This window comes from Anopheles darlingi, chromosome 3, assembly GCF_943734745.1.
Source record: "Anopheles darlingi chromosome 3, idAnoDarlMG_H_01, whole genome shotgun sequence".
Taxonomy (NCBI): Eukaryota; Metazoa; Arthropoda; class Insecta; order Diptera; family Culicidae; genus Anopheles; species Anopheles darlingi.
In genome coordinates, this window is record NC_064875.1 from 27,300,733 (window position 1) to 27,315,938 (window position 15,206).

General features: G+C 43.0%; 1 protein-coding gene across 1 annotated transcript in view; it reads right to left on the bottom strand.

Annotated features, from left to right (window-relative positions):
* Positions 1–7,268: 7,268 nt before the first annotated feature.
* The window catches only part of LOC125954250 (roundabout homolog 2-like), a 34,409-nt gene continuing 26,471 nt past the window's right edge, over positions 7,269–15,206 (bottom strand). The window contains exons 8-12 of the mRNA XM_049684397.1: positions 10,402–10,484; positions 9,792–10,211; positions 8,637–9,704; positions 8,399–8,561; positions 7,269–8,238 (exon numbers count right to left, since the gene is read on the bottom strand). Coding sequence (XP_049540354.1) covers positions 8,048–8,238; positions 8,399–8,561; positions 8,637–9,704; positions 9,792–10,211; positions 10,402–10,484 — 1,925 coding nt within the window. The 3' untranslated portion in view covers positions 7,269–8,047. The remainder of the gene's footprint in view (positions 8,239–8,398; positions 8,562–8,636; positions 9,705–9,791; positions 10,212–10,401; positions 10,485–15,206) is intronic.

Sequence of the window (15,206 nt, forward strand, 5' to 3'; positions counted from 1 at the left end):
TATTACTGGCTCGGGATGGCTCGAGTGGATGGTGGAATGCAAAGTGGAACCACCGTTGATCCACTCCGAGGGTGGGAAAGAGAATGTAATGCTACGTACGGCACCACCGGAACGTCCGGTAGTTTTTTGGGTGCTTTTCGGGCATCGGTGGCATTTAGAGCAGTTTGCATTCGAACAGCAGCAGCAGCAGCGCAGGGATGGACGAAGCAACTCAGGTCCGTAAATGGCGATTCATGGAGGTGATGTATGACGTGAAGTTGGTTTTTGCTTTTGTTACTTTAGGCTGCAATGCAAGGTTCGACAGAATGGCAAAATGCGTTTGTTTTGTTCTGTCAACAAAACAATTGTTTTCAACGCAAGAGCGAAGCAATTTCATTCCGTTAAAATTACTGTTTAGTGGATATTTAGAAGCTAATTGGTTTACAGATTCTTTCAAGAAACGTTTTCTAGACTTTCAAGACAACTCGGCAACTGGTGAACTTTTTGCTTTCTACATGTGACCGTTATTTTAATTGCTCATAAAATAGTGATCAACAATGACTCAGTTCATGCTCAGTGTTATTTCGTCATTGTTTCGTCATTATCAAAGTAGACCGTATCGAATAGCCTGGAAGGTAATTTCGACTGGAACTACGATTACTTTCTATGCGTTCAGATTAAAACAGAATCTGTTAGATGAATCGATCTATCATATCGATCTATGAAGCACAACATCATTCATTGTCTTCAATCCTGACTAATTCCACAAAATTGACAGTGTTCAGTCGAGTCTTTTAAACACAGTATGAAAAAAAGTTTAACCAGCCCTGCAAGAAGTTTACGTTTTGGCTCTTTTTATCGAACATCCCAAGTCTCATATCAATAGTTTATATTCTTCTTTATTTTGCTTTTTACTTTTTGAAAAAAGACTCTCTACAAAAAAGATATTACAAAAATAGTCGAGTAATCGTACGAAAATCACGCCACCCCTATCGTTTGCAAAAAAAACAATCCTATCTTCTTTACATCAATTCTACCACAATAGCAGATATTTCTGGTACATTTGTTCTTTCCAATCAGTTACAATTCCTTGCAAAAATATGCTCTTTTGAGGTTCGATGTTAATTAAATTTACTCTGCAAAATCGACCAGATTTTTCGATTCGATTGTGATCAAGGAATATGACAGCTATACCAAAATGTTTGTTTTTAAATATATTCAACATTACAATGCTAAATTTTATGATTCCATTGATTCTGCAGCCTTTTAGAATGCGTATCTGAAGCCTGTTTCCCGCTTGTATGAAGTAAACAGAGAATATTCATTTCAAAATAATAATGTTTTAATTTTTTCTTCCCATTTCAACGATGCACTTCACTTCTTTCATCTCAATTGCATCTTTTAAGGCCCTATTGATGGCTGTATCGCCAAAATTAATGGAGTTTAAACTTTTTATTTTTTAAACGTACATGTTTGGAGAAAACAACTAAAACGTAAACTTCTTGCAGAGGTGGATACACTTTTTTCCATACTGTGTATACACTCATTTTCCTAATTCCAATTCCAAAACTCCATTCTATTCTATATATTCTTTTTTGTGCCTTTGATTAAACAACGTACATCTTTGTGTAGCTATTGGGTAGTTATCTAAAGTATACGATTGCTTTCTACTAACAGAAAATTACACATTAAAAGTTTGTTAATCAAACCAATGCTACCAAAACTTGAAACCAATCCGAAAATTGTAAAAAGGATATGCACTCGAACGTAAAATCATTAAATTTGGGAAATATAACAACCGTTTTACAACAAGACATTTTGAAACCTCTTATGTCTTCATACATTTATTTAAAAATAAATTAACCATATTTTCCTGAATGCCTGATCAGTTGGAGCATTTGATTCGATTGAAAACAACAAACCTTGGAAAATTTACACTAAAAAGATATCACTGTATGGAACTGATACTACCTTACAAGCTACTGCCCAATCCATTGTTTTCGTGAATCGGACAATTAGTTCGCTAGAGTTCCACTAAACATTGATTAGAACCAAGCACAGCGACCGGTGCTGGTGCATTCTACACTAATTGAAGGCGATTTGGTAGCGCTAGCGACGCAATCAAGCTGCCAATTAGAGTGCAATTTGCTGCAAACTCCCTCTCTCCCAGCCAAATAGAAATCAGAGCAAATCGTCGATAGAAACTTATTACTCGGTGAGCTAGAAAGGTAACAAAACCAATATCGAACCAAGGCAAGGAAGATAAAAAGCAATGGAGTTAAGGCAGCTAGGCAGCTATCAGTTGCAGTTGCAGTTGGCACGTCCAGCTGTACGTCAATTATGGCCGTCAATTTGCAATGTCTATGCTACCATTTCAAAATCGATATACACGTGGTGGTTTGAGGTAAGAGGTACGCTAAAGAAACGCAAAGAACAGTTACAGTGCACTAGGATGGAAAAAAAAACCATAACCTCACAAACCGCTCCTTTCCAATGCTGTAAAAAAAAGTGAAAGAACGAGCTAAGGGGTCTCGGTATGGCTCGAAGAACGCTCGTATTCTCGAGCCCTCGCCCCCGGGATATCGGATAACCAATTAGGTAACGTATCATGTAATTTACCTGCAGGCTACCACCACAACCCCAACATCCAACCCACCGGGGGATTTTACCAGCCCAGAATACACTTTCTCCGGCGCTCAGAAATGATTGCCTCACGGATCGGCGACTGGTATCAATTAAGGCTTAAATCAATAAAATAAAAAAGATATCCATCACAGTCGCCGGACGATCAAAATCGGATCTCGCTGTCCGCAGGCAGGGTCCGAGCAGCTCAACGTTCTCAACGACCATCTCCGGTTCCCCACGAGAAGAAGTTAAAGGAATAAACAAAAAAAAAAACGAACTTTCGACGTCTCACCCCCTCGAACCGAAAACAAAGTTTTAAGCCAACGATGACGACGAGGCGCCCTTTTTTGGGGATGAGGAAAGACACTCTCGGCGGCTGCCTGGAAGGTTTGGGGGGAAAAAACTTTGGGCATGTTTTATTACCCCGTTCGCTGGCTGGTCCTTCGAGATCGAGAAGACCGGCCCAAAGGGGAAAGGGGCCGCGCACAGGCCAGAAACTTCCCAAAATTCCATCTTTATGGCGCTTGATCCTCACGACGAGCCCCACAATTCCACACTCCCTTCCCTCGAGCTCAAGCTCAAGTAGCCGTGTCGGACAGGCTTATTAATTAGATTTGATTTAAATTAAATTTACGAACGCGAACGCCTTTCGCGCGCAAGGAGGCTCTGGTGCATCCTCCGATGGCTATCGGGCTAGAACTTTTATGGCTCGAGAACGAGCCCTTTCGGGGGAACGACTTCTCAATTTATGGCCAACCAACTTCTCACACCCCTCCTCCTGACTTCTTCTTCTGCTATTTCTTTAGAAAGAATGTTCGATGGTGACTTAGCGAGCGTCTCCTTAGCAATCGCCGAGTAATTGTTCTTCGATTGGGCAAATTGTGCGCGGGGAACAAGCGTTTGAAGGCTGCCATATAATCCTTCTGACACTTCAAATCGTCTGGCACCGCTAATATGCGCGACCAATTAAATCATTGCAAGTCCTAAAATGTCATCTACACGAGCGCCGACAACGATTTACTCGTCGAAGAAGACTCTACGATGGCGGCGACTTCTTAATCGACAGAGTGTTGTACACAGGGAAGAGAGAGAGAGAGAGTCTTGCGCTGATCTTGGTGGACGATAATTTATGGTATGCCAACGATGTGGTTAAAACATGCGCTGGCTATTTATAGCTTCTGCCGAGCTGCGTGTCATGCGTTTCTGTTGCTGTGCTGTTTGGAGTAGCAAAATGCGGTAGCAGCAACACATATGGTGTTAATTTTTCATAAATGTTTGCAACAGAGGAGATTTGGCTAATTTCCAATAGATTCGAGAAGGTAGTTAAGATTGAACGTCTGGGAGGTTGTTTGATGAGCGAATAAGCTAACGAGATAGTTTATGATACAGGCAGTGATTATCTAATATCGAACAAAAATGGGCAATAATTGGCAAGGATTTGCTTCGAGATTTATAAAATTAAGAAAATTATTGAAACTTCTAAAATAAAAAGACTGTTTACTTTTCAAACTTATAGATATGCGTTTGTACCTACCATTAACAATTAACTGAATTTAATCATTCGCTCATCATCATAATTCGCTAGAAAGAAATACTGATGAATGTAAAAAACGTAAAAAAGGTGAATTCTCTATTCATGCAAATAGAATTGAAGATATAATGTATGAATGAATGTAAAATTAGTAAAAAAAATCATCTTCAAGTTATACTATAGCAATTAAAACTATTACGATTACAAAACCTGATCAGCAAAAACTAGCATAATGCGCATGTATCACGTATATTTACGAGTAGCATATCGCATTACTACATATTTCGTGAACTTTATTTGAATACGTCATATTTTCAGACTGCGCATGAATAACATATTTGAAAGGGTCGAAATTACTTCAGACTTTATTTAATCCAATTTAGATGTGCGAGACCATGTTTTTAGAAACCATTTATTGTTTTGTTTTCCGATTCTGCGTCACAAACCATTACCAATGAATGTAGCAACTAGTCATCGCGCCAGAAAACGACGCATGTGTTGGATATCTTTTGTGACGAAACTAGCAGTTTATATTTAATATAGCAGGTTTATATTTTTAACTAATTTTACATTATTTTATACGTTTTCAGAAATATGTGTGCCTAATTCGAAGGAAAAGATTACATGTTTTACATATTTTTGGAACGGTTCCAAAATTTATCATAATTTCTATTAAAAACACAAAAAGCATAAACTTGACCAGAGCCAAGCATGCAGCACCGTTATTCTTAACGTTAGATTTTTTTCAGTTTCAGTTCAATCCATTCAACATTGTTACATAAAATTTGTAAATACTTTGTCATTCAGAAAAAAGCAAAAAATAGCTAAAAGCCAAAAAGTAAAGTAAAATAAGTCAGTGCTCTATCCATCATTTCCTGTTGCATTTTTTCAACCCTTATGCACTCCATCATTCGTGGACGTTCGAAATTGTAATCTTGATAAAGGTACAGTTTCCCTCAAAACACATTCGCTGCTGTGTCAATGTGTCAATTGTCTACATTGTCCATTAAAATGTATTGCGTAACGCGTCACAAAAGTGTTCGAACAAATTATCATAATTGATTTGCAATCATTCCATTCTGAGTTGCCCCAAAATAATAATAAAAAAAACATTGTTCGCTTCGTTGCTACCGGTCGATGGCGTCGCGTCGCTGTTTTGCTCCAGGGAAGTAGCATGTGTATGACGAACGCAGAGGCACACCGTCATGGTGTCAAACAAGACCTTCAACCTTTCCAGTAAAAGTACACCGATTCGATGCTAATTTTTTACACCGATTGCCCCACCCCAGGACGTGTGTGTGTGTGTGTCGGTGTATAAAAAACCGGCGTGCGTGGCAGCGTGTCGTCCCCCAGGGGAAATTGTGACTCCCAAGCACCCCAGTTGCCAGACACACCAGCTATCTGCCTGGCGAAAAGCCCACGGAGATGGCCTTTTGCACGTCGGTTCCCGTTTCGCGCGAGATCGTCTGATAACCAAACCGCTTCTTGAGACCCGCGGTTTGAGGTCGATTCCCTGGATCCCGGAGGCGACAACGGTGTCTGGCTTGGTCTGGTCTGGTCTGGTCTATCTGCCGATTCTACCCACGACCGGAGCACCGGAGCAGCCTCGCCAAAGCCGCCGGAAAGCCTTAAAAACGGGCCGCGGTCACGATAGCGCCCGCAGTTCCCTCCGCAGGCGGATGAATCCGATTGGCGAACAAGGAGAAGGAGAAGGAGACGGAGACGGGAGCGGGGAAAAGTCTCTTTCGACAATTAATTTCCACGCGACGCCTCGCCACACTCCGGGTGCGAGCCCGTGTGGGTGTGTGGGTTGCATTCGCTTGTAGAACAAAACAATAACATCCGTGGGATAACAAGTAGTTTGCAGCGTCAGCCAACAACAACCCTTCGGTGCAGGCGACGGTGCGTGGTGCGTTCTGTTCTGTTCCGTGTGCCCACCGTGTGTGTCTGGGGCCGTGCCGACCCCCCCAGGAACGAGTTATAGTTCGGCTCCGGGGGCCTTCATAATTAGTCATCGACGTTGATATGTTGCTGGTGCACAGGAGGAGCTGGGACTGGAGTGATCGGACTCTTTTTGGAGTTTTTGGTTTGTGTGACAATCAGCTACTGGGTGTAAGTTATGGAGAACATTCATCACGGCGCAGAAAAAAAAAACGATGAGGAATATGTTAGTTGCATGATTTCATAAGCAACTAGAACTAGAAAAGTCCTAGTGGAGAATTCTTATCCTTTACAAAGATTTAAAAAGATTTAGTTTTGTAACCTGTTTTTAACAACCTTTTTACAAATTTATCTTAAATGTTTGTTCCTTTTGAAAATAGCACAATCATATATTAAATACCTGTGAGGTCTCACCAGATTCCTAAACGATCAACGTATTTAGATTGTTTAACAATATTGTTGTTGTATAGTAGTGTACGATAATGAAAGAGTGGATTAAGATGTATGTATTCATATAATGTGCATGGCATAAAGGCTGTCTTGAAACAGCTCTCAAGCGTGAAGGAAGCAACCACAGTGAATATATTTAAAACTGTTACATTTCTGTTTGAAACATATTTAAGATGAAACTTAAAGTATTTGTAAAGTTTAGTTGCTTTCAGCAAACAAAAGATAGACCATTAGGCTCCTATTATAGTTCCTAGATAACTGTTCTCGTAATTATTACCCAATAATACACTAGTGAAACATTTAAAAAATATGAAAAAATTATACCATTTACTATAAAATTAAATAAATAAACAGAATTTGCAAGTCTCTTGTTAGCTAGTTTTATTTCAAGTATTCCAACATACAGAAGGAAAGTTAACAAAGAAGATATAATCAATTAGGTTCAAAACATGATAATCAAAGAGATAATCTGATATAAACATAAAGCTGGAGTGTACCTTTAAAGTACTTTATTTAATATTTGTTCAAAACCTCTACCATTAACCATTAAACATTAACTTCATTTACAGCAAAACTAGCGTTAGGACTTACCCAAGAATTATATCATGAATCATCCAGTTCTTTCGTTTGAAACATCAATTTTTTTTTGGTAAACAGAACAGTTTCGATATGATTTTTTCATAGAAAAAATATAGTTTTCTGTTTTATTGATCACACTACCATCTTGTAGCTACAAAGGGTTTCGGGTGCCCAGAAGAACGACAACCAAACGGCGCTCTTCGCTACGGTTTCGGGCCAGGAAGGTTACACACATCGCGAATTGTGCGGATAAAACACTACTGAAAGCGATCGCGATCGTCGACCACCGACATCATCATCAGATCGACATCAGACGTTGTGCCAAGCGAGGTGATGATCCCGGCGCCGATCATGACGATCTTGATCACCACCGTACATCGAGCCATTCGATGTACAACTGCATTGGAGAGGAGCTGACCTCTAGTAGGTAATGCTCCCTCTCCTAATCTCTCTTTCTCTCCATCCGGAATGGCATGCCAATGCATTCGCCAGAAGTTCTACATTTTCTCTCGATAATCCTGCACCTGCTTCTTGGGAGCAGACACCTCCATTTGGCGATCGAATGAGATGTCGTCGTTAGTGATTCCACTCCCAGACATCCAGCGAGAGCCGGTCTCAGGTGCTGAGTCCCGGTCAACTATCTACAAATACGGACCCGATGATCCGTGGTGTGCCTCTCGCCATCGGATTTCCTATATCCGCATCACTACGTAGCGGTGAGATCCTTGTTTTAACCCAACGCGCACCATTTGTGGCGTCCCCTAGCCGCAACCGTCAACCACCGATCGAGAATCCCGCGTGGCGTGTTGGTGGTTTTGCGTGCTAGTTGCAAATGGATGTTGGATCTGTTTGTGTGTTTGTGAGCGATTTTCATGGTTGAAAGTTGTGTTTTTTGGTGGCCGATATTGGGACTGCCTACCAGCCAAGGCGTGTCACCGGACCTCACTTGTATCCGCCCGTGTGCCTGGAGCAGTAGCTGGAGGTTTGCGAACCACCGTTCAGCGTACCACCGACCAGCTCCGAGGGGTACACGTGGTTCAGATGATGATGATGATGATTGATGTCCAGCGGTTGTGGTACCGGAGGTGGATGTTCCGGCGGCGGTGGTAGATAGTCAACCCAATTCGGTGGAACTGTGGATGGGATAGAGAGCCGACCGAAAGTTGCAAATATGCCTCTGGTACAATGGCAGGGGAGGAATATTTTCCCTTCTAATATCATCGAGCAACTACATGCCCCAGGAAGAATACAAGTTATCTACGATCTACAGATTACTATCAATGTCTCACTTACCATTGTTTGTGTTGACCGGTCTCGGATAGCCGTAGAAGGATCGAAAACTGGACGAAGTGGACGAGAACGTATCGTGACCTTGATAGCCCAGATCACCATTCTCACTGCGAGGTAGCCCATTGATGATCATCGTCGTCGCGTAGGGTGTCGGACTTTCCGGAGACTTTAGAAAGAACCGACGATTAGGGATAACGATCTACTTTGTATTCTGTATTCGGTATTCGGTATCCGGACTTACCTTCCGATTGTAGAACGAGGTAAGTCCCCGTGGGTCAACCTCAGCATAATCCGTTCCACTGTCCGGCAGCGGATACGTATGGTGCGTCTGATTACCCTCGAGCAGCTTGATCGAGCTAAGCCCCGAATCCTTGTCCGTATCGCACGTTCGCCAACCACGATCAATCCAGATACCATCCTTGCGGGACATGCTCAGGTTTGCGATGTCACCACGCCGAGCCCCTCCACCCAGTGCCGGTACAGTAACGACCGGTTTACTGCCGAGGGTTTGGCGTCGCCGGAAAATGACCACACCAGCGACAACCGTCACCACGAGAATGACGAGCAGCGAGAACACCACGAAGATCATGAACCATGTTTCGTGCAGAAAGCTGTGCGAGTGTTGCTGATGGTGCTGCTGTTGCTGCCGTAACCGATCATCGTAATCCCCACCGAAGTGATGATTATTGTGGACACCCTGTGGTACGATGACGAACGCTGGATCCATCACAAGGTAGAGAGGCTTCGAGAACGGTCCAATACCGAGCCGATTAACCATGGCAACGCGTATCGTGTAGCTAGCACCGGTTGTTAGGTTGTTGAGCATCACCGAAGTAGTCGTTGCGTTAAGTGTCATCTGGGCGAGCAGCTTTGATGCGTTGTTACCGGACTTAACCTGAATCTTGTAACCAACTACCGGTCCTAACTGATGTTCACGCAGTGGAGGACTCCAGCGGACCCAACCGGCGGTTAGGTTTAGCATTCCGGCCTGTATATTCGTCGGTGGTCCCGTTGGCATATCCTCGAGCGTACGGACGATGCGCGCATTGCTTGGTTTACCTTCGATGTTTTTGAAGTACGGTGACAGGAAGAACTCGTACCGAGTGTACTTGTTCAGATTGGTGATAATGTGACTCTCCGTGTCACTGTTGGGGATGGGCAGCATGCTGAACAGCTTCACGTCACTGTCCAGATCACGGTACCGGACGTAAAAACCCTCGATGAATTCTTCCGAACCATCGATCTGCAGCTGCCACTCGAGCCGTACCGAGGTCGACGTTAGTGCAATGATATCGATCAGCTCCAGTATCTGTGAAGAAGGGTATAGAACCATTCCGTAAATCCCCCTTCGCAGTTACCTTCCCTACACCACTCGTCGGTTCTGCTCCCCTCCTACCTTGCCATTCAGCACCATGCGTGCGGTTTCGATCTCCTCCGGAATGGTGACCCGATCATCGGACGAAAGCGTCCGGATCAGGGTCGACATGGGCGACGGTGCCGAGAAGCCCATCCCATTCTCGGCCCGCACCGAAAAGATGTAACCCGTTTCGGGCGATAAACCCGTCACCGTGGCCGTATTGCCGGCGATCTGCCGCAGTGCCACCTTCCAACCTTCCTCCATCTCCCGATCGTCCGTACTGTGGTACTCGATCGTGTAGCTAGCGATCGCATTCGTACGCAGCTTATCCTGACCCCGGGCCCAAATCAGCGTCACGTTGGTGTTGGTGATGTTGGCCGGTTTCGGTTGTCCCGGTGCCGATGGTAACAGTTCGGCGTTGAACATCTGCTGCGATTGCGGTGGCAGATTGTTATCGACCTAAGGGGAAGCGGACGCGACGTAGAAGAAGGGAACAATGGGTTGGTAATTAAGACTTCTTTGGCTAACGCTAGTGATCAATCGATGGTCGATGGTTGATCGTTGAAATGGGAAACCCGCATGATAGTGAGAGTGTCAGAAACTCTATCGTGGTAATTAGGACAGCCGATGAGAAGGGTGATGGTCTTACCTTGAGGTACGCAGACCAGGAGTATTCGTGATTGTCTTGCTTGACAGTACAGCTGTACCAACCGCTATCGTCCGGTTGAAGGTCTGCGAAGTAGAATTGTGTTTGAGTTATTTTATGTTACAGAAATTTGAAATGTTTAAGTATGTCTTTCAAAATCACGCTAATCTCTGATTAGTTGAGAAAGGCATTTTGTATGTGTGAATGATTATTCGAAAGTTTATAGATTTTGGGGAGTTATAAAATAAGTAATAAAAAGTACGGTTTTAACTTGTCTCATATTTAATTAAAAAAAAAACCCAATTGATGATATAAAAACCCTTCAGCACTCAATATAATAAAAATGCGCGAGTTATATGAGAAACCTTAAAATTAATGGAAAGAAAAAACCAACGTTTTCATCTGATAGTGACTACTTTCAGTTGTTAACAAGATAGTGACGTTTGTCTTTAAAACATGTGGCGAAAAAACTTTACAATACATTCTGTCAAGAAAGTACCGGGAATAGTCGATTTAAATCTGACTGGACTGTCGGATCAAGCAAATATTTTTTTCCTGGATTGGTACAACTGTTTTTAAATATTGTGCAAAATTTGAACGAAATCAATCAACCTGTTTGTTTACAGCATTTTTTTTAAGTAAGTCGATGTCAGTAGTGAGCGGCGATTTTTTATCGTGGGTGACGACGTTAAACAAAAAATTTGCTTAAAGTTTTGTTTTGCAAATGAAATGTCGTGTGCCGATGCATTGAAAATGTTGCAAAAGGCCTTTGACAATAATACTTTATGGAAAACATGTATATTCACATGTTATGTGTCAGTGGTACAAAGCCTTCTAAAGTGGTTTTACCGATGCGACCAGTTTGCTTGTTCTGTTCGTTCATTAATTTCCTCAACCATTGAAAACATCGATAAAATGAAAGATATGGTGTTTGAAAATCAACATTACAGCTTGAGAGAGTTGTTTCATGTTATCGGTTCGTTTTGATTGATTTTTTGGACATGAAAAGTGTTGCAACAGGACTCGTTCCCAAAGAAGTTTTTTTTTTATTTCCATTTTTCGATCTAAAACACAAAAAATATCATCGAACTACCACCGTATTAACCAGAATTAGTTCCTTGTGACTTTTTCCTTTCCCCAAACTAACCTTGCCCCCTCCCAGCATCTATTTTGAGTCGATTTAAGCCATAAAACAAAAATCGCCGCTTATATTGGCATAGACTTACTTAAAAAAATGCTGTAAACAAATTTGCTTGATCCGACAGCCCAGTCAGATTTAAATCGACTATTCTCGGACTATTAAATGGACAGAATGAATGTTGCAATTATTGTTGGAATTGTTAAAACTTTCTTAATCCAACGATTTCCTCTTGATAATCGTGACATGCGGATAGAAAAAAAACCTCTCTAATTTTTTTAGAGAGCATCGAACCGATTTCATTTCACAGCGCTTGTTATTCTCAAGAGTTATTTTAAAACTTTTACTATTCCTCATCGAACGATTCTTCAAGCACACTCAAAATCTCCACCGTACGCTCCTGCATATTGAAATGCTAGTTCAAGAGCTTCGGCATCAAAGGAAAATTCCTGTTTTAATAATGCCACAGCGTTTGAGAAATAATGTAACCGAACCGATCTGAATATGTAACAGACCAGGTAGCATCATGGTCGATTTTAGAGTTACACTTTCCAACAGCCACTCCACTGGACCCAACCACAGCCAATCGGTTTGACTTTTTCCGTTCGTTGGCAGAAACTTTTTCATTTCTCGATAAGGTCGAGGCTGCCCCGGTATGGTCCCGAGAGACGCGACGTACATTTTACATGACAACGAGCAGAACTTGGGGTTAAATCCCCGTTGCCGGCACCTTACAGAGGGATACTAGGCGTAGCAGAGCGGCCTAGACATTTTCAATTCCGAGGAGTCGGGGCCGGGGAACGAAAACTTTTTACACTTTCCTTACCTTGGGTCGTGTGTTCGAACTTTGAAGGACTATTTCTTGAAAAACTGTTTTGCAAAAGCGAAGCGAATAAATTATGCAATACAGAGAGAGTTGAGCCCCTGGTTTAGACATCGAATCCCTCCCATTGGTCAACGCGATAAGGGGTAAAACGTTGATACCAAGAAACGATGGCGCTCGAAAAACCCAGGTTTCCAATATTTCGTACCAGCAAGTCAACAGTGAAATGAGGACAAACAGGAGAAAATGGCACTTCGTTTTTTTTTGTGACCGGATAGCAAAAACCCCGCCCTGTAAGACTATCTTCATTAAATACGTAAAGACCAACAACTAAGCACCTATGGGGCTTGTAGTGCCCGACCACAACCTATAATCCCTCGACAATACACGAGCAGTGCATGGGAACAAACTTTATGATTTCTGCTTTCCCGCACCGTCATTGGCCACATTATCAAGGAGGGGGGGTTTGTGGTTATGGGACGTGCGCATTTCAACCAGCTCTTGAAACTCTTACTTCGAAAGGATGTTAAAAATCCTTAAGTTATGAGTTGAAGTGAAAACGGCAAAACTAGCATCCTCTTATCCCCTTCGGGAGCTCATCTGATACCACCCCGGGACCGGGGAAAGCGGGGGTCGGGTACACCTTAATGCGGAAAACGAAGTGGAAAGCCAGCTACAACTTCCATTAGGGCCAAAAGACATGCCAGAAAACTGTGTTAAGCCACATGCAATATATATGCATATGTAGCAATGTACCATTTTCTTCCACCCTTCTGGCTCTGTGGCTGTCTGTGTGTGTGTGAGTGTGTGGATTGCGAGGATGGAGAGGGTTTTCAATTTTCCACCTGCTTTCCACCTGGTACAGCAGCCTGCAGCAGACGCCATAGTTGAGCGCCGTGGGACTTTCATCTCGACGCTCGACGCCACGATGAGGACGAGAAATAAATGGCGGAGACTAGCAAAATTACTTTAGAAAATTCTAAAGCACAATTCAGGTGAAAAGCAACAGCAGCAGCCACGAGAAGGTGCTTTCAGTTTGCTTTTGTGAAGGACGCAAAAGAAAAAAGTTCTTCATCATTCGTTAACAATGTGAGGTTTAATCAGATTGATGGAAATTTCATTTCAGTTGAGGTATGCAGTCGCGAAATGCTGGACGTTGCGAGTTGCTGTCGTGTGTTTTCATGTGGTTGCTGGCAACTATTTGGCGTGGAAAGAATTCGAGAATACGGATTGGATGGAGAATCACTTAGATAGTCTGTGATTGAGTTGTTTCACTCAAGTCCATTTACTGAAATGACTTTAAGATTGGTGTGATTGTACTATACAATCGTATTCTAAGAAAGGATCGACGTTCACAACCAATGAAGGTGTACTATAGTTCAAGAAACTAGCTAAATGCCGTCTTAGTATTACAGGCAATACAAGCGAAGTCAATTTTAAAGCGAAAAGAAAGAGGTTTGTACAATAATGAAATGATCCCTCATCACTGCTTTCCAGTTCTTCATATTTTCATAAAGACATCCCACTTTAAGTTGATATTCACTCCCTAATAGCAAACTCTTGTGCTGAAACCATGGCTGTTGCCAACATTATCATACTAATAAAATGTATTCCCCCTGCACTCTCTGCTCACCACACCGTGCTGTCTAGCGCAGACAGAACCACAACAAAAATGCCGAAAAAAAAGAATACTTCCAGAACTCCACGAAGCTTTCCGCAAAGTTTTAAACAGCAAATGAAGCCCCCTTTTATTTACTTCACGGGGCACGGGGCCACGATCGTAGCGATTGCAAATGACGTTCGTTCGTTCGTTCGTTCGTTCAATACCCGTTCGATTCCAGGGGCGCCACTCGAAATCGATTCCAGGGCAACTTTCTCGGCAACGGACTGGACCGTGGAACGTGCTACGAATTTTCCTGTCTCGAGAAAAAGTTTACTCCGTGGCTCCGGAAATTTATACGATAAAATATACGGCCCCGAACCAACGGCGTAAATTGCACGGAAAGCTGAAAAGTAACACGACAATCGACACAATTGGCTGGAAGCGAGTTTTTGGATATATTTTTCACCAATTTTTTTTTGGGGTGGTGGTTTCAACTTGAACTGATAGAAAGAGAGCAAGGCTTCGTGGTTGGTAGCGGCCATACGTGAGGATGTGATAAATGGGCAGGAAAACATTTCAAATTTATCAAATTCTTGAATATGCTATTCTGGCTGAATCGAACCGACCGACGAGAGGAGGAGCTAGTACCAGGCATACACCATTCTACAGGAGGGCGTCTGCATTGAGTGCTTATGTGTGTTCCGGTAAGCGTCACTAGCCGGCCACAAACTCCACGGCTAATACCTTAAACCGAGTACAATGCACGTCGAACCGCACGATATATCGACGCAGCTTATCTTATGGCCGCTGACGGCTGCATGTTCACCGGACCCGGCTCTTTGTAATTCAATTAGAAGCCTATTTGCATGTCATAGAACACACACACACACACACACACGTAAAGGCAGGATCTAGGGCTCATACGAGGATGACTCTAAGAAAAGCAAGCTGCTGATCCATCTTCCAGCTTCGGAGCTCCGGATGCGCTGGACTATGATGATGACTATCACGAAGCGTCACTTCCGTCCTGCTTTCGTCGGAGAACCCGAGCCAAACTCTGCTGAGAATGGACTTTCCAAGATCCCTCGCCATGTTGCCCCCAATGGGTTGTTGCGAGTGAGACTGAGGCTCACAATGCGCCTCATGCGCCACACAACACTTCTCATTCCAAGTCCTTTTGGGACGTTGATTGATGATGCATTAATATGTGCAACCGAGCGCACAAAGTGGCAGATGATTCGCGT